Source organism: Nanorana parkeri, unplaced genomic scaffold (assembly GCF_000935625.1).
Source record: "Nanorana parkeri isolate BGI_ZX_2015 unplaced genomic scaffold, ASM93562v1 scaffold1657, whole genome shotgun sequence".
NCBI lineage: Eukaryota > Metazoa > Chordata > Amphibia > Anura > Dicroglossidae > Nanorana > Nanorana parkeri.
This window is the reverse complement of record NW_017307925.1, coordinates 60,209-84,338: the sequence shown is the minus strand read 5'-3', so window position 1 is coordinate 84,338 and position 24,130 is coordinate 60,209. Positions and strand designations below refer to the sequence as shown.

At 45.0% G+C, this 24,130-nt stretch overlaps 1 protein-coding gene across 1 annotated transcript in view; it reads right to left on the bottom strand.

Moving 5' to 3' along the window:
- The window catches only part of FAM207A (family with sequence similarity 207 member A), a 148,816-nt gene extending 132,291 nt beyond the window's left edge, over positions 1-16,525 (bottom strand). The window contains exons 1-2 of the mRNA XM_018571035.1: positions 16,315-16,525; positions 12,337-12,445 (exon numbers count right to left, since the gene is read on the bottom strand). Coding sequence (XP_018426537.1) covers positions 12,337-12,445; positions 16,315-16,473 — 268 coding nt within the window. The 5' untranslated portion in view covers positions 16,474-16,525. The remainder of the gene's footprint in view (positions 1-12,336; positions 12,446-16,314) is intronic.
- Positions 16,526-24,130: the final 7,605 nt, after the last annotated feature.

Sequence of the window (24,130 nt, the reverse complement as noted above, 5' to 3'; positions counted from 1 at the left end):
TAATGTAATATCATTCAAACATATTGATTCTGAACAACACAGGTTAACCTTTGAGTGTAACAGCCGACCTTCAACCATCGATTGTTTTCTTTAAGGGTATCACATTTTTAAGATCCTATTTCTCTCACTGCGACCTACCAGCTTTCAAACAAACCATCATTTGAGTATTTGAAAATCTATAGCTTGCAACTTTAAGAGGAAGGATCAAATAGCTCTGTATTTACAGCACAGGGCTTCCTCAGCATGGTCCTAAAGTTTCACACTAGTGATAACGCTATGAGCAGGATTCTTCCAAAAACACAAATTTAAAACTAACATGCGGAGTATTGTCGCACTCTGGGAATCTAATGTATACATTTGCCACTCTTTTCCCTATGTGGGGACCCCTCAGTGTTGTTTGCGATATTTTTTTAATCTAGCATGCCTCTTTCATTTCGTCTAGTTTCATAGCCATCATAATGGCCACAAATATTTAGCGTTCAAAGTAGCAATATTATTTCAGTCTCCTAAGGCCTCATTCCCACTGCCGCGCATGTACGTGCGTATTGTACCATATGCAAATAAATGGCTCCATACACATAGCCGCGAGATGCGTCCGGGGCAGCAAATATCTGCAAATTCTTTAAGCGCATACGCATGTTTACGCGTGTATATGCGTGCAGTTCTTTAAAATTTCCATTAGGAATGATGCATTCTGGGAATGCAAATAGTGCACCCATATACGCGCATAGACGCTCATATATATATATATATATATGCGCATAGATGCGTGTATATACGCAATATACAATTTTGCTTGCGTTGTGTGTGAATGAGGCCTTAAATGTTACTTTGACCACATAGCTGCACTGCAGTGAAATAATATTGCTGTGATGTTCAACATAAACTAATCAGTGGGCTGCCGATCCTTCACAGGCTGAGGGTGGGGAGGTGACCTGGCTGTATTGTCTGGCAGGACTTTATAAACCCCGAGTTTGGATAGCAATACATTTGCTTTGGCATGTAAGCTCCGTTCACACCTAGGCGTTTTGTTGCTCAAAGCAAAGCAACAAAAACACTCAAGCCAAGGAATCCAATTCATTTCTATGGCCCAAGTTCACACCCAAGCGTTTTGCGGCTCGTTTTGTCGCACAAAGTTTCCTATTGAAGACTATGGGACCAAAAAGCGCTGTAATCAGCCAAAAAGTAGCTCATGTACTTTTTTCCACCATGTATGCATTTCAACTGTGTATTTAGCTACTTGGCTGGAGTTTAGCTTTAAGGCTAGGTTCACACCTGCACTACACCGGGCAAAACAAATGGCAAACGCACTCATCAATTTGTTACCAGCTTTACAGCAAGGTGCACATGGAAGGGCCTAATACAGTACAAACACACTTGTGAGTGTGCTGGGAAAACGTTTTGCTGTTTGCACTACACCGGTGGACCCGTGTCCCGGGTGTCATGCGGTCCTGCACAATGCAGGCAGCGATTGCCATGCGGCCCCATTGATTTCAATGGGGTGACATCCAAGTGGTAATCGCAGAAAAAAAAAAAAGTAAAAGTACCTTTTTTTTGCAATACACAACGCGTTTAGAAAATAAAAGGCACCCACAACGCGATCGGTTCCCACCTTGGCAACTCCTTACCGCGCTGAATCGTAGCCTGAATACAACCATTATTAAATGGATGTCTTCATTCTGTGCAGTCATTTTTCCCCCAAAAACATTGTAACCCAATTCCTGGTTTTAAGCAACTTGCACTTGCTTTCTCCATTTACATGTCAGATTACAGTAGCACAGCAACGCATGTAAACAAAGATGGTGTTTTTAAACAAGAATTCCAGTAAAATAAAGTTTTGGGTAGAATGCTGAAGGGTTAGAGCCTATTTCAGTCTTCATGCTGGAGTTCACGTTTGGGGAAATTTTGCTTACTGTCCCACAACAGGAACACAAGGGAATTCGCCCCAGAGAAAATACAGACAGTAATAATAATAATAATAATAATAGAAAAGAAAAGAATACAGTCCTAATCCTTGCAACCTTAAAATTGCCTCCTTTCCGTGTTGAGATCTCACTCGGTCCCTTTATCACGGCTCAAATAGACCCAATAGGATCACAGCAATAAATAAAAAAACGGATTCCAACACTTCCCCACTAAATCCAAATAATGTGGACTCATGGAGACAATAACACTCCTGGAGGTGAGCTTCATCTCTTTTTATATGGCAATGTAACTCTGCGCCCATCTTGCAGTATTGCAAAGGTTAGCGCTGTTTGTTATTCTACAAACATGCATGATGAAAAACTATTTTCTTGACAATCCCAGCAATAAAGGACTTAACTATGCTGTGGTCCGCTATTTACCATGTTGACACAAAAGGCCAAGGAAAATATGAGAAATACATCATGTATAGAAGACAGAAGCACAAATGCTAAAAATAAAGTTTAGGGAAGGAATACAATTATCAAGAAACATGTGTCCCAGAAACACAATTGTAACTGTGAATAAACAGGGAACTGTAGGCTTTGCACTATGACTAACAGCTTGTCACTGAGCAGTGCTGCAAAAATTGATAACCTTGTGTTCCCGTCTCGATTATTCACAAATAAGTTTGAAATCAGAAACAAATCAAAAATTATTGGGTAGTGTTGAGAAAATAGTGCAAGTAGCCCATGGGACTAAATGAGGGGAAAAAAATAAAGCGTATGAAGAGTTAAAGTGAAAGTGAATCAGGACTGGTCCATAATCCAAAAGCTGTATTAGACAGTCTTTCCAGAAGCAATCCACACTCCTATGGAAATATTGACCGACTTGCTCAAATTTGCCTTTAGCCTTTAAGTGACAATTAAAGTCAAGAACTTTTTTCCCTCCCCCAATGTTAATTAAAGCACTTACCTTAAATGATGTCTCTTTATCCGATCTTCTTCCCTGTCCTTTTCATCCTTCTCTCCAGCGCTGCTGCTTCTCTCCTCCTCTGTCCTTGCTGGCACTTCCTGTCCCATGGTGTCTGCATGCGGGTCCTCGCTGTCCATAGTGATCAATTGTGAACCAGTGTGCTGCGCTTGGTATTGTGATACGTGCTATATTTATACCACAAACGAAACCAATATAAGTTATCAAATCCTACTTGCAACTAAATGCAATCCAAAGGTGCATATGTGCATGAACGTTAATAAATACACGTGTCATATTGCCACTGGGGAGCCCTCTCTTTGTGTCGTAATCCTAAAAAATATTTCTCTTTATTTGGGGTTTCTTGTCTTTGATTACTCATTTGTTCTCTTTGTATAATAATTGTATAATAATTGTTCTCTTTGTATTATAATCATTTGGATCATATTTTTTGATATTATTTTTTGATATTATATCTTTTTCTATTTTTTCTGTATTTTGGTGTCTGATTTTTTCATATATCCTAGCGCAACTACCTCGCTGTCCATAGACTTACCTTGTGTCTCTCCTTGTCTCCCGGCCGAAAATCCAAACTGCACATGCGCCCGCCCCAAGATGCTTTGCGGCCGCCCAAGCAGTTTCGGATTTTCGGACGGAAGCGCGCGGCGAAGACAGGGGTAAGTTTAAACCGATTTTAAAGCGCGTTTTTTTTTTGTTTTTTCTTTTCACTTTTTGCATAGATCTACTGCTTGCTAGCAGTAGATTTGTGCAAAAAAAACTGGAGGGTTTAGAAACCCTTTAAAAAGGGATTTTAAAGTCAAAATGTATTTAAGATGCTGATGAAATCACTTACAATGAATGCTGCTCCTTGATGTTTAAAAAAGTTTTAGCTTCCTGCAGAAATCAACTGGTCCCCTGAGCACTGGTCCTAATATCCTGTTTTAGGGTGGCTCCTTTCCATTGCAGGGTAATGATTGGGCAAAAATTTTAAATGTATGATCTGAATTAATTAGAGCTGCAATAGGTAATCGATTGAGTCAATTAAAAACGACGATTGAAAACGTTGGCAACGTTTGTGATTGTCGGCTATCGATTGATTTGCCTGTTCGGGGCTCCACATGCGGCCTGAGCCACACGTCACACGCTGCTCCCGCTGCGTCCGCCGTGCCCACAGCACAGGCCGCGTAAGCCACGCCCACCGCATAGGACGCTGAAGCCTCAGGTGTGCAGGGATGCAGTGGTGGAACAGGTGTGGTGGTGGAAAATGGATATGGAGGTGCAGTGGTGGAACAGGTGTATGAGTGTGATATGGTGAAATAGGTGTTTGGGGGTGCTGTGGTGGAACAGGTGTACAAGGGTTCTGTGTGAAACAGGTGTATGGGTGCGGTAGTGGAATAGGTGTGTGGAGGTGCTGTGTGGAACAGTTCTATGGGTGTGAAGCGGTGGAAGAGGTGTATTGGCGTGCAATGGTGGAATAGTTGTGTGGGGGTGCCGTTGTGGAACAGGAGTACAGGGGTGCTATGGTGGAACAGGTACGAGTTAGTCTACGCACGCCGCGGACGCCACGCCCACCACACAAGCAGGACACATGGCCGCAGAGCACGCCGCCGCGACTTACAAGGGTTCAGAAACAGGTAAGGGGGACCTGTTTTAATGTTTCCTGTTTAAAAAAAAAAAAAAAAACCGGCACACTGTAGAACACCAGCAGCTATAGAGGAACAACAAATCCCAGCAATAATATATTAAACACCCTGTATAATGTATTATTGCTGGGATTTGTTGTTCCTCTATAGCTGGTGGTGTTCTCCATTGCGCTGTGCAATGTATTATTGCTGGGATTTGTAGTTCCTCTATAACTGGTCAGTGGTAATCTGCATTGCGCAGTATAATCATTATACAGCGCAATGGAGAATACCACCAGCTATAGAGGACTACAAATCCCAGCAATAATACATTATATACAGCGCAATGCAGAATAACGCCAGCTACAGAGGACTACAAATCCCAGCAATAGTACATTAAAGTATAATGTACTATTGCTACATTCCTCTATAGCTGCTGGTATTCTGCACTGCGCCGCTGTATAATGTACTATATTGCACACCACACTTTTTTTTTTTACTTCCACCGCGCCATGCTTGCTCCTGTGATGGACTACAATCTCACCACAAACTAGTAGTCCATCACTGGAGCCATTTTTTTTCTTAATCGAACTTAATAAATCGGCCAACTAATCGATTATGAAAATAAATCGTTAGCTGCAGCCCTAGAATTAATTACTAAAAAAAGTTTGAGAGTTCCATACTACTTAAAAGGCACTTAAATGGGCTACCAGCAATATTTTAATTAATGGAATTTAAAGGCGAAGGATGGTATTTCAAAGCACAAAAACACTCAGTATAATGTGATGTCTGAGAGGTAAAAAAGCAAGTTGTTGCTGCAAACCATGAGGTCTGTGGCAAACCAAAGTATGTCACATACGGTGTAAAATGTAACCAACTATACCATTGCAACAGTGTATTATGCTAGTGAGTTAAAACGCAAGAAGTGAATGACTTCTTGTTAAACTTGAAGTCTGTGACAAGATGCAATATATACAACACGCTGTATAAGGCCTCATTCACACTGTATTGTGCTATATGCCACGTATGCAAATAAATGGCTCCATACACACAGCCGCGTATAGAGCCGTATATTTGCATAGCGTATATATGCGCAAAAACAGAATGAACAGAGATGTGTCCGGGCAGCGTATTTCTGCGCATTTATGCGCATATACGTGTGTACAGCACATTCAAAATTCCATTACGAGTGATGCATTCTGGGACTGCATATAGTGCACGCATATACGCAATATACAATTTTGCTTGCGTTGTGTGTGAATGAGGCCTAAAACATGACAAGCGGACTTTCTACTACGGCAAACTGTACGTTACTTAAAGTAACATTAAAGTCAAAAATATTTTTCCCTCCCCCAATGTTAATTAAAGCACTTACCTTAAATTATGTTTCTTAATCAGATCTTCTTTCCCGTCGTTTTCATCGGACCCTCCAGCGCTGCTGCGGGTCTCCGATCCAGCGCTGACTCCTCTGTACTTGCTGCTACTTCCTGTCCCACGGAGTCTGCATGCGGGTGCACGTCGTCCATAGACTTACCTTGTGTCTCTCCTCGTCTCCCAGCCGAAAATCGGAACTGCGCAAGAGCCCGCCCCAAGATGCTTTGCGGCCGCCCGAGAATTTTCACATTTTCGAGCGGGAGAGCGCAGGTAAGACACATGTACGTTTAAAGCGTTTTAAAAAATGTTTTTGCATATATCTACTGCTTGCTAGAAGTAGATATATGCAAAAAAAGCTGAGGGTTTAATAAAACTTTAAATATTTAGATGCGCCTAGCAGACCTGCTTGGAGAAGAACTTTTCATGTTGTATGAAAAAGTGATACATCTTGGGACAAAATTGCCGAGGCTGTACGACAATGAAACATCCAAGACCGCATTTAGGCTGTGTTATATATCTATGTGAAGCGGGATTCCGCATTGCGTGCTGCCATGCGAGGTGCACTGCATTGCCATTGTTTCTAAATGACACCCCAGCACACCTAGTCATTGCATTGGGACTGAGAGGAGATCAAAGGGAGTTCGTGTACTGAACTCCCTTTGATCTCCTGTCACAGAGCCATGCCGGTCCCGGCTGCATCGGATCTCGGGACCGGCAGTGACAGCTTCTGAGCTGTCACTGTATATATATAGTCTCAAAAATCCGCTCGTCTGTGACGAGCAGACAGTGGAGCCCGACGAGCAGCTTCCAGGCCGGCCGCTGTAATTACACGGCCGGCCGGGAGCTTTACAGTCAAGCGATCGAGCGTCTCTAGAGACGCTCGATCGCTTGTGTCAGAAGCTGTCACTGCCGGTGATATAGCCAGCTGTCCCCTGTCAGCGCTGGAGGATCGGACATGGGAGGGTGGAATCCAGCCCCTCCCCTGTCACGGCTCTCTGCCGTGACAGGATTGAGAAGTGAGCGAACGCCGGTATGTGTTCGCTCACTTCCCGATCTACTGAGCCGACCTGTGACAGTTTCATTGTCACAGGTCGGCTAGAACTATGAGGATGAGTGAAAATTACTCACCTCATAGTTCTCCTTTAAGTCCTTTCCCAAAGGTAATCATATAACTGCCAGTAGCAACATCTACAATGTCATTATATATATTTGTAACATTTATTTCCTGGTTCAGCTGCAGTCTCCTCTATTACCTGTAAGGGTCCACTCACACTAGCCTATGCACTAAAAGCTGCATTTTAGCGCAGGGGCTAGTGCGTTGCATTGTATTACACACTGCCGGAGCTGTCACTGTTTACATTTTTTCTTTTAACATTATGGAGTACACAATGTATATGGCTCCATTCATGTCTTCGCATGGCAGCACAGTGCACTGCGCTGCCATGCAGTGACCTGTAGTGGCATCCGCTGCGCTGTGATAAAATGCAGCATGTTGGCATTTTTTTATCGTAGTGCACCGCCAATCACACCGATCTTGTGGTGTGAATAGGAAACAAGGAAAAACATTGGGGTGGCTGTAAGACTGGACAGACTATAAAATTACAGACTTTGCCACTACCACCGACACCACCCATATTACATGATCTTGAAATGTACTATAGTCTTATAAAATTTACAGCAGGCGATAGATTATCCTCAGTGGATATATTCATCTACACATTCATTTTCTGCCAAGAAAGATCTGAACACATTTAAATGTTATCATAATGCAATGCAGCAAGAAGACCATATAGTCAAAATTGATGTGAGCAAAACTCAAGGGAGCTAGCAGAACAATAGACTCTGCTTCTCTGTGAACATGAGAAATGACGCTTACCACAGCATAAGGGAAGATAACGATTTCTGCTTCCCCTTCCCTTAGGAGCTAGAAATCTCATATCTCTATTTTGTGTACACAACGAACATGTAACAGAACCCCATTGTCATGTGGTTCCCAAGAGAGAATTGCATTTCCCAGCACCCGAAGCACCAAGCAATTTTGCAAGATATCAATAAAAAACGTTTTAACAACTTAAACAGCTAAACCGTGCAACTAATATTTATGAAATGCTCCAGGGATACAGACAGCACAAAAAAAAAAAAATAAGTATATCTATATTTATTTCATTTTTCTATAACAAATACCTAATAATAATACCTAGTGCATGTCATGTGTAACCATTTAAGATAACGTAAAGTGTAGTGCTTATCATCAATAACAGGCTATTATTCACACCATAAACCAAGTATATCCACCTTAACACCAATATGATTACTTTATAACTCAATGTGCAATGCCCAACACATATTGATACTAAAAAGTCTTTGAAAACAAGCTTCAACGTATCCAGTGCAATACGTCTAGTCACTACACTGGAACATATGCACTTAGACCCCTTTCATCCTGATCAGGTCTGCCCATCAGTTTTTTAGGCGGATCTGATCGCAAGCCCAATGTTACTCGATGGGCAGCCAGATCTAAATGGATGTGCGTCCATTTGCATCTGATTTACCCCCAACTGCAACCAGGTCGGATACCCAAACAAAACAGAATTCCATTTTGCCGGACCTGATCGCGACAGATTGGTGGTAATCTGATGGAAAGAGACACATGTCTGCTTTCATCTGACTTTCCATAGACCTAACATGGGTCCAGCAACTTCAATCTTTCTCCATCGCAGGATGGAGGAAAAAAACTGGACGGACACAGATGTCAGCGACATCCATTGCCACCTGCTCTACTCAGCTGGGGATTCATGCACGGGTCCCCTGCTTATCGGGACGGACAGGCGTCCACGTGAAAGGGGCCTTAGTAACACATTTCCCTTATTTAAACTCTCTTTCAACCACCTCCAACACGATCCACCTCTAAAACTCAAAAGTGCTGCACCCTCAACTGAAATGCTGATCATCATTTTACCTGGAACCCACTTATGTGATATGAGGAGCATCCAAAGATCTGTTTGTCTCCCTCTACCGTGGCAGTGGAGCAAGTAGGACGGCTCCACAGTCATTCTCTCTCCAATGTATGCACAACGAGGAGGTGATACACTGCTTCTGTGTCATTCTGCTCTAGTTGGTCATTTAAAGTGATACTAAAGAGAAAAGGGTTTTAAGCCATTTTAAAAGCAGATTCAATTGCTTACAATTGATGCTCCTTGATGTTGAATAGTTTTTGTTTCCTGCAGAATTAGCTGGTCCTCATATCCTGTTTAAGGGTGGCACTTTTCCCTTGTAGGGTCCTATGAAGCCACTCTTGTTTGGACTAGTAAGCTTTGTGTGTCTCCACAAACACACAGACATAGCAAGCAAAGACTCTTCCCTGCTCCCCTCTCCTGCCTGTTCTAAGCTAGAAGATGGACAACTGCTGGAGACTCTTCCTGATCTTGTACTGGATAGGAAGTTCAGGGAAGCCGAGCTGAGAGAGTTTAACACAACTGTAAGGTTTAAAGTTGTTACCGGCTCCGAGGGCGTCTAAAAAATTAAAACCCCAGTGGTGAATAAATACCACCAAAAGAAAGCTCTATCTGTCCCCAAAAAAGGGTATAAAATTCATTTCAGTACAGCGCTGCATGACGGAATAAATGTCAGTCAAAGTACCGCAGCGCTGAATACTGAAAAATGGCCTGGATGGGAAGGGGGTTTAACAACGCGGATGTCAACTGGTTAATGAGTAGATAAGCGGGGCTTATATTCACTTGGAATGCCAAAGCAACTAAAAATTCTAGAAAAAGACAAAAAGAACAATAGTTGAATGTTTACAGAATAATTGGCTGTGTGCCAAAAAAAAAAGTGAAAAAATTAAAATAAAAAACATTTTCGGTATCGGTTTCGGCCTGACCATTTTTTTTATTTCGGTTTAGTTTAATTCCATTTTGGTGCACCTCTACATAAAACACATAAAGTGATTGGCCCCACAGACCAATGTTTTTATGTCGCACAGTATTTGCACAAATGTTTATCAAACCAGTATTATTAGGATAAAATACACTAAAATGAAAATTGCGCTGGCACGTGAAACCGCAAAAAACTACAATACCCAAAATCTCCCATAGGCGACGCTTTAAAAGTTTTGCAGCGTGTGACGCAAATTTCGTTTTTGCACGCAGGCGCACCCTAAGCCTGTTTGTGTTGTACGTGCATACACGTGGGGGGACACGTATGGAGACATCAGGGTCCTTTCAGAGCCCTGTTACCTGGGGACCACAAAGGGATCCCCAAATCTGCTTTACCAGCTTCTTCTCCTGGCTCTAAGAGCCAGAGAATGTACACAGTGACACTGGAAGTGATGTAATGCACTGACTTCTGGGTCCAATGATCGAAGGAGAGATTAGTGGCTAGAAGCCTGCTGATCTTCTAACGATCGGTCAGGGGAGAGCCGTCATTACCGGAAGGGGGGCACAGCGTGAGGAAGCTTTGTGCCCTCTGCTTCCTCTCTGGGCCCCCCCTCAACAGGCGGAACGCCAGGGCCCGGTCGCAATTGCGACCGCTGCGACCCTGGTAGTTCCGACTGTACAGATGCCGGATCGCTTGTACGTAAACAGCGGTAGGCCGTGTTCCTGGTATAACCAATTTAAGCGGGTTAAGGGGGGTTACCTGAACCCGCCTGAAGTGATTCAGCACTAAAGGTGCAGCAGAAAGGATGTAAACAAACTCCTGGCTTCGGGCTCTCCGATAGAAGTGGTTCAGGTGGCTGTAAAGCTGATGGATCACTTCTATAGGTCTGGAAACGGAGCTTTGCAAACCTGAGAACTGGATGGACAGAGATAATTATACACTTCATTTGTTTATTTTGCCATTGAATTTGAAAGCTTTGTCATACTTGTTTAATAAGACAAAGAATAATCTTGCTACAGAGCTGTGTATGTATGTGCTCACTTACTAGTTTATCATTTCCTGTGTAGGACAGGCAACAAAACTGAAAGAATAAAAAAAGGAAAAGCCATTTATATAATCAAGCCGCAACCACCAAGTAGTCGTATAATAATAATAATACACTTTATTCACATAATTGTAGAGAACCTCTTTAAAAACACACCACAACAAAAACATTAAAGAAACCCTGTCACCGGAGCATACACTATATACATATATACAGGTGAAACTCGAATAATTATCCCAGGAGGGTGAGCTGGATTCTCCTCTTTCCAGCTACCCTCTGCTTTCCCTCCCCAACCAATGTCACATACAGTGGCTGCTGAGCACAGCACATGTTTCGACTCCACCGCTTTCACTCCTCATGGTTCATATAATGGTACAGACGTCTTCACTGACTAACAGAGAGGCTCCAAAAGTGGATTTGGCACAGCCAATCTTCAACATGGTCACACACATTACAATCTGAGTGGACAATTTCTACACAATTTCCTTTAACATTACCAAAAACTGCATAGTGTGCTGCCTACCAAAAAAACGAATTCAATTTGCCTCCAATCCAATAGGCCTTTGCCTTTTAACACTTCACTGCCAGAGCCAATTTTTTTCATTTTTTTGCACACTTTAGGCCTTAGAGTGGTAGTTCACTCCTGAAATAAAGAACAAATAACATCCATCTACTATATGTACCATCATAACATTATAGCTTTGGTTTTTATCCTTGCTCCTGTCTTCCCACAATCAGTCAGCTACTTTCAGCGACACCACACAATTCGTGGTGTTGATCAGCCTTCCTCTTGGGATGCACACATTGAGGTTGATGTCACAGAACATAGCATAGACTTGTAATGAGCAGTCTACTGACGGGTATGCGCGAACCACTGGATAACCTGACACTTTGCTTACCTGAAGAAGGGACCTACACGGTTCCGAAACGTCGCTATACGATGTGACAATTCTTTTGTCAATAAACAACATTGACTGACATTCATATTGGAGTGCGAGTGACTTTTCTACTAGAGAATACTGATCTGCAGAGGCATCTGCTGTCATCTCAGCACCAACCTATCTTGGGTTATACCCAGTCAGGAGTGCGATGGGATCTACTTGAATTACCGCTGAATATCCTGGCGGAGGGAACTCACACGTGCTCAGATGCCAGAATAAAAGCTAGTGTGCAGGCTCATGGACTTGGCAGCACATGTCCATTTCTGTTAGTGCGTGTTCATTTCAGGGAGGTGCAGTGATATCAAGTCCTGCTGTTGACATAATAGTAATGTTGGTGGCTGCAAAAGGGTAAAATGTGTTGAAGGTCTTAGCAAAGCTAAATGAGATTGAATAATAAGATTGTAGTTTGTGCGGCCTGCTGAGATGTTAAGACTCTGTAAATACTGTATAACTTCTGCTAAAATCTCGGCATCATCTAATGGTTTTAAAATGTGGTTACAAACCACTGTTCCTGCATTCTTTAATCAGATGTTGGGTTTGAATTACCAAGGCTTAATAAATATTTACATTGACCAATGTAGAAGAAATGTAAAGCACACTGTACCTTTTTTAACCGATGCCAAACTTTGCGTGTCCACTTCTAACTTCTGGGTTAATTTTTTGGGGTCAATCTTAGTTGAGGCAAAGATATCCGAGCATAAAAATGCCCAGTCCTGGTAAAACAAGAAAACGGCAAGCAATTTTTACAGTGCAAAAAACACAGGAAGCAATCTTATATTTTAATATATTTAATTTTTCTAGCACACCGCTAGAATTTGAACAGCTTTCTGTACAAAACAGTGTCATTTATAACTACAACCACAAGTAAAATTTAGAGTTTGGTAAGTCACTGCAAAGCTTACCAATGTGCAACGAACAATAGCTCACAGCAACCAGATTTCACCTTTGAACAGTTTTCAACTCTCAGTGCTGACTGTATGTAATGAGTTACTGCATTTTGGACTGCATATACATACATACATACATACATACATAGAGTCATGGCCAAAAATATTGCCCCCCCCCCTGCATTTCTTTCAGGTTTAGGCATTCTCATGTTTATTTATTTTGTTTGTATTGGTATGGCACAAAAAAGTTGAGAAAAAAAAAAGCCAAAGCTGACACATTCCACGCAAAACTCCAAAAATGGACTGGACAAAATAATTGGCACCTTCTCCAAATTGCAAAAAATAATTGCATTCCAAGTTTTTGTGGAAACGCATGGACAATCACAAGGTTACAAGTCCATCTCCAGAGATCTTAATGTTCCTGTGTCGAATGAACGCAACATTGACAAGAGGATTACAGCCCATGGCACTGTAGCTAATCTCCCTGGACGTGGACGAAAGACAACAATTGATCAAAGATTGCAACGAAGGATTGCTTGAATGGTGGATAAAGACCCTCGATCAACTTCCAGATATATTCAAGCTGACCTTCAGGCACAGGGTACAATTGTGTCAGCTCGCACTATATATCGCCATCTGAATGAAAAGAAACTCTATGGTAGGAGACCCAGGAGGACCTCACTGCTGACACAGAAACAAAGCCAGATTGGAGTTTGCCGTAACTTACCTGAGGAAGCCAAAATCCTTTTGGGAGAATGTGCTGTGGACAGACAAAACAAAATTACAGCTTTTTGGTAAAGCCCATCATTCTGCTGTTTTCAGAAAAAGAAATGAGGCCCTTAAAGAAAACAAATACAGTCCCTACAGTCAAACATGGTGGAGGTTCACTGATGTTTTGGGGTTGGTTTGCTGCTTCAGGCACTGGATGTCTTGACTGTGTGCATGGCATTATGAAATCTGAAGACTACCAAAGACTTCTGGGGTGCAATGTTGGGCCCAGTATCAGAAAGTTGGGTCTCCGTCAGAGGTCATGGGTCATACAGCAGGACAATGACCCAAAACACATGTAAAAAAAAAAAAAAAAAAACAGAAATGGTTCCAGACAAAGCGCTGGAGAGTACTGGACTGGCCAGCAATGAGTCCAGATCTGAATCCGATAAGAGCACCTGTGGAGAGATCTCAAAACACCAGTTGGGAAAAGGAACCCTTCCAATCTGAGAGACCTGGAGCAGTTGACGAAAGGAGAGTGGTCCAAAATTCCTGTAGAGAGGTGCAAGAAACCCATTGATGGTTACAGGAAGCCATTGATTTCAGTTATTTTTTCCAAGGGCTGTGCTACCAAATAATTTTTGAGAGTGCCAATCATTTTGTCCAGTCCAGTTTTGGAGTTTTGCGTGGAATGTGTCGGATTTGGCTTGTCTTTCTCCACTTTTTTGTGTCATACCAATACAAAACAAAAGAAATAAAAATGAGAATGCCTAAACATTTGTAATTGCAACAATTTTCTGCACAAACTGGTGCATTATCTGACAGAAATGCAAGGGGTGTCAATATTTTTGGGTGTGTGTTTTTACACCCACATATACTTCAAGGTAAACTATTGGGAGAGTAAAATGTACTCTTTTCAATAGTTTAAGAAGGTCAACTCACAGCTTCTCCCTGCAGAGAGTAATGACTGTCAGTGACCAATTCCTCCCTCCCTTCTCTGTTCCTCAAGCGCTGACTGGAGCAGCAGACAGAGGAGGGGAGGGCACAGCTGGCCCTAAAGAAGCAGAGCCAGCTGTCACGCAGGCAGCAGGGTTGAACCCGACAATAATGTTGGCTGCGTCACAGCTCTGCATTGACAGCATATAGTAGTCAGTAGCGTGCTATAATCTGACTTTGGTAAAGCAAAACAAACGACAAACGCACTCAACAATTTGTTACCAGTTGTACAGTAAGGTGCACACGAAATGGGCTTTGAACAGTAGAACAGTAGAAAGGCATCATGGCACACTCACAAACTAGCATGTAAAACAACTTGTCTCACCACTAAGGACAATGACAGAGGTTTGGATACACGTCTTCTGCAAAGGATGTGTAAGCCGCACTGCCGCGCCAAGGCACCTCTTATAGTGCGGTCCTAACTCTAAACTATGAGAGTCTCCATCTTGGAGCACATGGGGCAGAAGATATCAATGTGCTCCATCTTGGAGCACATGGGGCAGAAGATATGGTGAGACAAGTTGTTTTACATGCTAGTTTGTGAGTGTGCCATGATGCCTTTCTACTGTTCTAATAATCTGACTTTGGGTCACATGAGTTCATTAATGGTACTCCTGTTACCCAAAAGAGAGAACTATAGCCCAAAAATAAATTTTGACCATAGTTCTCTTTTAACGAGATCCCTGCAGCTCACAATGAAAATTGAATCCCCACAATGAAAACAATGAATCCCCACTGTTTATTATTTATTCTGACAGCGGTCACGGGCCGCTGTCAGAATACCCGAGCAGAGCCAGCAGCTCAATGGCTGCTAGCTCTGTTCACACAAAGATCTTCTGAACTTTTCCTTCGATCAGCTGATCAAAGGACGCCAGCCAAAAGGGTGCTGACAGAGGCAACCACTGTGCGAATTGCAGCCGGTTCCTAAAGAACCTGCCAAAATTTGCACAGTGAATAGCCATCTTTAGGGAGACCTGACCTGCTTCGTAGATATCCCAAGAGGCTGTGGGCAGCCTAGGTGAATAATCAAGAAGTGGGTGGCTACATGTCTAAATATAGGAAAATAAAATAAGGCGTTAAAGGAGAACTATGGGGTCAGTGTTTTTCCCCATAGTTCTACTTGGGGTAACGGGAGGACACAAACTAGCGTCCTCCAGTTACCCTAAGCTCAGTATACCGCGAGCTACAGCTCGTGGTATACTGAGACGCCGGAGCGGATCCCGACGTAGATGACGGGATCCGCCCAGCTGCGTGAGTGACAGCTGGCTCTGCCTATCTAGAGGCAGAGCCAGCTGTACCCGCCCCCTCCCCCGTCTGTTCCGCCAGTCAGCGCTGGCAGATCGGAGCGTGGAGGAGAATCCAGCCCCTGTCACGGCAGAGAGCCGTGACAGGATCGAGAGGCGAGCGAACCCGGTATGTGTTCGCTCACCTCCCGATCTACTGAGCCGACCTGTGACAGTGTCATTGTCACAGGTCGGCTAAAACTATGAGGTGAGTGAAAAGCACTCACCTCATAGTTCTCCTTTAATGTTTTATACGTGTTTAAGGCTGAACTCCAGAATAAGCAAATATCGTCCAAGTACAAGAGGCATGTGTATTATTATTTGAATCTTGGCATGCTTTGTGTATTTCTTCCAGATCAGTGCAGTAACCCAGTGTTAAACATTGATTTACAGGAGTTCCTGTAATAAAGAATGCCACTAACATAAACCAATGAGTATACACTATATTAACACTACACTCTGGACATCTTTGAACTTTTACTGTTCATGTAATTAGTTATTACTAAAGGTCCAGGGGGGGCACACTCTGCTATTGGGCACAGATCTGCAATATGGTTTCCGGCTGGTGGTGAAGTGGACATTGGCTGGCAGCCATTGCTATCTATCAGCCCTGGTCAGGAGAAGCCGCGCAGTGCACGCTGGGATTGTGCGATCTCTGCACACATCAGGGTATCAGCTGGCTTCATACACACGTGTACGTACACTCACCTTTCCTCCATCCTGCTTGTGCCAGGCCAATGGCTTGGGCGGCTCACCGTCTGAAGGCACCTTGTATTCGGGCACAACGGGACCACTCTCCTCCTGGGTGCTAACCCGCACCGCTGCATTATGCAGCTTCTGCCGAGCACGTTTTATTTTCCCCACCATGTTTCACTCTGTCGGAAGTAAGGGCCGCGTGTCCATGACAACGTCCGGTTCAGATATCTTTCCCCATCTCCCGACCACTGGCTCTAACGTTCCGCTTTCATGTGTGGAGAAATTAGTTTGCACTGGGCAACGTCAAGTACACAGGGAGACTTTGCAGTGTATTCTTGTAACGACTGCTATGCCTCGTAATCTCATCGTGACCTATCTAAAGCAGATCTATAGTAATGATTTTCCTTTAATAAAGTGTATCCCATGTGTGGATGGATGCTGATCACTATGCAAATCCTCCCTTGAGTGATGCTGGATCCTAGACAGAGTGGGGATCTGCCGGCGCTGCAGGTGTTAACAGTAGGGATGCCACCTTTTCTTCATGGGAAACCAGAACACTTTTTTTTGGGAATATAGGAGAAGCGAAGAGATATATATTTTTATGTTGCATGTATTAACCACTTGAAGACTATGGTGTTTCACCCCCTTTCTGGCCAGGCCATTTTTCAGTATTCAGCTATGCGGTATTTTGACTGACGTTTATTCAGTCATGCAACGCTGTACTGAAACGAATTTCATACCATTTTTTGGGGACAGATGGAGCTTTCTTTTGGTGGTGGTATATAACAAAAAAAGTACCCTAAATTTTGAAAAAAATTATTACAAATAATTAGCTTCTTTATTTTTTTTTATGCTTTAATTTTTTTTAGACTTAACTTTATTGCTATCACATAGGGGACTAAGAAATCCCCAATGTGATAGCAAGTTCACCAAACAGGTCCTCTTTATGGAGACATCAGGGGTCTCCAAGACCTCCGATGTCACCTAGGGACCCTCAGAGAAGCTGATGAAGCAGAGATCTGCTTCATCAGAGAGTGACACTGAATGCTGGAAGTTATGTAATATACTGCATTCGGGGACGTGAAAAGAGATCAAAAGGGAGATCGAGTACTGATCTCCCTTTGATCTGCTGTTAGAGCGTCGCTGTGCCGGTTCCAGCCGCACTGGCCACAGCAGATCACAGGAGACGGAGGGACAGAGGTACGGGTGGGGGGGAGCGCACACCCGCAGCTCCTGCAAGCGATCGTGCGTCTCTAGAGACGCCCGATCGCTTGTATGTAAACAGCTGGCTGTTTACATGCTCACAGTTTTCCCTCTTGTGTGAGTGATGAGCACCGCACACGAGAGGGGGGAGGGGCAGGACGTCTTAAGACGCCCTCCAGCTCCTAGCAGACCCCCGTCCGGCCGTTCACAAATGGCCGGACGGGAGTGTTTAAAGAAAATAAATGCAAGTATAATACTTCCAGATATTTATTAACACTCGGAGTTCACAATGCAGCATGCTGCTTTTTTGTGTTTGCACTGGACCAGAACGCAGGCAATGTTTTGCCACATCGCTCACAAAACTTCCCCTGCGTTCTGGGGGAATCCCCCAGCTCCACCGGGACCGGAAGGCGATACTGTCACAGATGGCAAAGGATTTGAGCACATACCGTTCAACAAAGGAACACAAACACTTACCCTGCACCTCCACCAGAAAGAAAAAAAACGATCACAGAACGGGAGAACTTACTGAGGAGCTCCATAGATCGCACATGTCAGCTCACAGCTTCCAATATAGTGCAGCCTCAGCAGTAAGACCCCGGGGTTGTTCCCTGTCCACCTGAAGTTCTGACAACTTGTGCCCGGGCTCAGCAGACCTGAAAACCAGACACAAGATTTCAAAACCGGACTGTCCGGGTGAATCCCGGACAGGTGGCAGCCCTAGTTAACAGCAGCGACTGTGGTGCACTCCCATTGTTCTACCTTGCCCATTCACATATTTAGTAGGGGAGAGCATGCAGCGTCCTCAGCTAGACTTCTCCCATATCGTAGCGGTGCAGCGGCGAGACTCTCGTACAGGTGGCGCACCGGAACTACGTCATCGGCACATCACTCTCCGGTCGTCCTATCGGAGTGAGGACTCCAGTCCAGCTTTTCTTATCTCCACTCCAGTCCAGCGGGAGTGGAGATAAGAAAAGACAGCTAGAAAGCAGAGAGAGAGAGAGAAGAGACAGCAGAAAGAGAAGAGACAGCGGAGAGAGAGAAAGAAGAGAAATAGCAGAGAGAGGTAAGAGAGACAGCAGGGAGCTAGGAGAGAGAGAAGTAACAGCAGAGACCTAGGAGAGAGAGAAGAGACAGCCAGGAGAAGGGGCCGGTTCACACCACAAAGTTTGAGGTTCCAGAGCGTTCGGCCTCTGGAACCCAAGCCGGCCGGCTCCCCCCATTCAGGGGCGGGAGGGGGTATGACAGTGCATTGAAGTCAATGATACCGCAGCCACGATTGCCCGCACCCAGGACGCAGGCACATTAGTGCCTGCATTCCGGTCCAGTGCGATCTGCAAAAATAGTGCATGCAGCATTTTTGCAGATCGATCGGGGTGCGGGCGATCGAACAGCAGACAAGGGGCGTGGCTGCGGTGCCTTTGACTTTAATGCACCGCCACACCCCCCTCCCGCCCCTGAACGCAGGGAGCCGGCCAGCTTGCTTTCCAGAGGCCGAACGCTCTGGAACGCAGACTTTGTGGTGTGAACCGGCCTAGAGAGAGAAAGGAGAGAGCGCGGGAGAGAGGCTGTAGTCCCAGTAACGATTTCAATGTGCTTGTTTTCTAAATAATGGTGTTTTTTTTCGCTGGTAGATCTCATTGAGCTCGTCATTTGAAAAGTAGATCTCTAGACGAAAAATTGTGGGCGCCCCTGGCCTAAGGGCTAGTTCACATCAGATGCAGTCCGTTCAGTTTGGCAGCTGCATCAAAATCGTGTCACAATGCTTTCTAATGGTATTTCTGGTGCGCTCTTCACACCAGTGCAATCCATTCCAATGCAGTCAGAAAAAATAATGCTTGTCTCATTTAAGCTGCCCCTGATCGCAATGGAACGCATCAAAAACACATGCAAACACACTGGAACACACTGGACAGCACTATTTTAAGCGTAAAAAAAGTGGTAAAATCACAGCAAAACTCATCGCACTGTAGCTGCGCAGGCGCACACAGTTGTGATGCAGTTCTGGTTTGAACTAGCCCTAAGAGGCTGCCTGTATGTCCCTAATTGCTCACGGCAGCAAGATGTCACCCCCTTCAGATTCAGCAGCATTCGGGCCAGCAACATAGTGACATTGTGCTGCATCTGGCTACAGGGAGTGATTCCATAGGAACAAAAAGGCAGCCTGTTGGTGATCCTGACATTGGTGATTTGTTACCTGTCTGACATCACCCTCGTCTGATCAGTCCAGTGTTTGTAAATAACTGGGGACACATAGTAGTATGTGTCCCCAATTATGAATGAACAGGATGTGATTTACATCACTTCCTGTTCATTCATGAATTTGAATGGGGAGTAGCACTCACTACAGAGGCTTCTCTCCATTCAGAACCTGGTGATAGTAAATATTTCTCTATCATCAGTGGGAAGCCTCTGTACTGAGTGCTCTCCATTCATTTTGAAAAGAGGATGCAGAAAAAGAAATTGAGGACTTTGTGTCCTCAATTTATTTTCTATTTTAAAAGGGAAATATCAGAGGTCTGTTTAGACCCCCTAATATTTCCCCGAAGCCCCCCCAACAGTAAGAAAAATAAATAAATAATATATTTTAAAAAACCCACACACATATATATTATACACAGGCAACAGTGTTCACCAAATTGTGCAGTACGCCATGCACATGCGCTGAGCTTGTTTAAACACATCACAGTGCTTGATTTATTTTTTAAAATTAACATTAGGCATGTGCAAAGCCTTAACATTCATTTCAGATGAAATTAACGAAAACTAAAAACGTTTTCATTTGTTTCATCAAACAAAACACATTTTTATGCTATTTTGGATTCCGCCAATTACGTGTTCTAGAGGCAGGGTGCATGATGTCATATGACACCGCACGTGTTGGGCGCCGCCATCTTAGTGTATATCTAGGTATACACCAAAATATCGGTGCATATATCGGCGTGTGACGTCACCTTGACATCACGTATGCAAGGCGTCATGTAACGTCATGCTCCCCGCCTCCAAGATGCTGGCACGCATATGCAGAATGTGCCGGTGGCCAACCTGAAAAAAGGGTGTCGGCATGACAACCTGACACTTTATTTTTAAAGACTCTATTTTAGTTTGACATTTATTGTTTACCACTTGTTTGCCTTCTGTTGTTTTATTTAATAAGAATACTTCTATTGTGCCTACAAGTTTATACCTTTTGAATAAAAGTTTTATTTTTATCATACTTTTTAATATGTTTCTGTGGGGCTTAACAAAATGGGAGTCTTTATTAGAAAATGGGTGTGGTTACTGAGGGGTGTGGTCACAGAGGGGTGTGGTCACTGAGGGGCGCTGTAAAGCTTTCTCGCACAGGGCACTTAAAGGCCTAAGGCCGGCCCTGATAGCAATATAGGTTGACTTCAGGGGCAAACTAAACATTCAGGCACTCGAGCAGTGCCCGAGGGCATGCGGCCAGGAGGGGGTCGTGGCGGCTGCCAACTGTCCCGCACCAGCTACTTGTCAGTGGTACTGCTATAGGTGGAAGAAATAGGAGATGCGGTAGCGACAGGAACTTAGTACGCTGTCAATTATGGACACAGCCATTTCAGGGGCCACCTATATAGGAATAAAAGGGGGCCTGGAGGGGGATGCCTTTCTTGGACAGCCCTAGTACAGCATCGCATCCACACACCATTCGAGGATCCCTGAGTAAACTGCATCACAGAGTTCTGCACAGCACAGATCTTCGCGCACCGATCCCCACACAGTGTAAAGTCATGTTTGTTCATCACATGTCTGTGAGATCCGTGGGTGTAATGATGTTTGTCCGTGTGAAGTGAGCTGTGCAGGGAAAGGTGATCTGGGCATGTTATGGAGGAATTGGCACGTCTATCCCCAGCAATGTATATGAACTGGGATCCGGGATCTGTCAGTGGAAAGTGTACCCCACATGGTGCTGGTCAGTGGATCACTCTGCTTGGAAAAGTGAGCTTATGGCAAATGATAACATATTCTTTATATGCAAGTGGTTTCGTTGCTGAAAACCATACAGGATTGTAAGGAAAACATATACACAAAATAAGAGATATTGGGACAGTACAGCAATACATGTGACGTGCAGACATCAGGGGTCCATGTGACGTGCAGACATCAGGGGTCCATGTGACGAGCAGACATCAGGGGTCCATGTGACGAGCAGACATCAGGGGTACATTTTAGGAGCAGACATCAGGGTAGATGTGAAGTGCAGACATCAGGGTTACTTGTGACCAGGGGCAAACTGACCATTTGAGCACTGCCCGACGGCCCACGGCTAAGCAGTTAAGCCAAACCAGAAAAATTCTGCCATTTAGCTCACTTTCCAAATTGTCTATATTGGTCCAGATTTTGAAATTCTCCTACCAATTCCCCTGCAATTCAAGTTTTAGTGACTAGGCCTGGAAATAGTGTGGCGAAATAATTCTGTAACACAAGAATGTATATGCGGGTGGGGCTTGTCTATGGGCGGAGAACAAAGGGGCCCCCTTGCAATCTTGTATTGCCCGGGGGCTCCCTTGCGTTGTCAGTCTGCCCCTGGTTGACTTGCTACACCAATAGCAGGTACCCATGATGCTCACAAACTATCATGTACTTCTGAAACTTTCCATGACTACCTTGTGGCTCCTCATGAAGGTGGTGGTAAGTGAAGCTAATGCCTTTGGTCAAAAATCAGTGCAATCAAAAAAATAGCTAAGTGTAGTAACTCATAGTTACCAACCAGATTTCCATTTTGCTACAGTCAGACCGATCCAAGATATAGTAGATTACAGTAGATTGTGATTAACAGAAAGTTATTTTTTTTTTTAATCATCAGACAAATATGGCCAAGCACTGTTTATTATAATAACTTTATTTACATTTTTAGTCCCAATTGAGACAGACAGAACTATGGCAAAACAAATAATTGTGCTGTGATCTATCACCAGAGACCCCCCCAGAGCCCACCATAGACCTTGCACAGAGACTCTAAGGTGGGCTGTGCAGGATTTATGATGGGCTGTGGAGGGTCCCTTTCCCTGCACACATGCCGTTCCTCTTGCCTGTAGCTCCCCAGCCTGCTTTCAGGACATGCCTCTTCTTCCTCCAGCCACCGAAGCATCTTGCTGGAGCCTCCGCTGGCCGGGGCCGCGTCTCCCATGGTCCCATCTTCTGTGCCCCATATCATCCTGTGCCTCCATGTTATCCTGTGTCTTCATGTCATCCTGTGTCTTCATGCCACCCTGTGCCCCATATCATCCTGTGCCTCCATGTTATCCTGTGTCTTCATGTCATCCTGTGCCCCCATGTCATCCTATGCACCCATGTCATCCTGTGTCTCCATGCCATGCTGTGTCTCCATGTCATCCTGTGTCTTCATGTCATTCTGTGTCTCTATGCCATCCTATGCCCCCATGTCATCCTGTGCCCTCATGTCATCCTGTGCCCCCATGTCATCCTATGCCCCCATGTCATCCTGTGCCCCCATGTCATCCTATGCCCCCATGTCATCCTACATCACAGTGCACCCCCCTTACCTTGTGCTGCTGCCGGAAAGAAGCTGGGGGCGGAGCTGGGAAGCAGAGGAGGGCTGAAGTCAGCTGTCGGAGTCTGCTAAATGCTGAGACCAGGGGAGTCGGAGATGAGGGGGGTGCTGCGGCTGCAAAGAGAGGCTCAGGTTCCGTAGGAGGAGTTCTGTCCTCTCTGCTGCCAACTGCTAATACAAGGTGGGGGCAGTGGTGAATTCTAGTTTGGGGCTGCCCTAGGCAAGACAAAACTCGGGTGCCCCCCCTGTTTACTACTTTTTGCGTAACCTGTCAGTCGCTGGATACATTGCACACGCTGTATCCAGCTTTTGACATGTTCCGCTATTAGCGTAGCAGGAAAGCTGTGGTCTCAGGTGTACTCTGCAGGGTCTGTGGTAGGCTTCACAGGATCTGTGGTGGGCTCTGCAGGGTCTCAGGTGGGCTGTGAAGGATCTGTTGGGCTCTGCATGGTCTCAGGCTGCCAAGCCCACCTGAGGCTCTGCAGAGCCCACTACAGATCCTGCAAAGCCCCCCTGAGACCCGGCAGAGCCCTTCACAGATCCTGCACAGCCCCCCTAAGACCCTGCAGAGCCCCCCTGAGATCCTGCACAGCCTCCCTGATACCCTGCAGAGCACCCTACAGATCCTGCAAAGCCCACCACAGATCCTGCAAAGCCCCCCTGAGACCCAGCACAGCCCCCCACAGATCCTGCAGAGAGCCCCTGAGACCCGGCAGTCTGCAGAATCTCAGAGGGGTTGTGCAGGATCTGTGGTGGGCTTAGCAGGCTGCAGAACCCCCTATGGATCCTGCAGAGCCCACCAATGGGTATTGCACAGCCCACCTGAGACTCTTTAGTGGGCTGTGCAGAATCTATGCTGGGCTCTGCCAGCACAGTCCTCTTACCTGGCACAGGAAACCCAGCCTCCTCCGCTGCCCGACCTCTTCGTAGCACAGCCTCCTCGTCCTCATCGCCCGATGGTCACATCTTCACTGCCCGACTGGAGCTCCGGCGGAGCCTCCTCCGTCTCTGCCCCACCCCCGCCTCCCCCGTCTTTGTCCCTGCCTCTTCCTTCTCCGCCCCATCTCCTCTGTCTCTGCCCCCTGCCTCCTA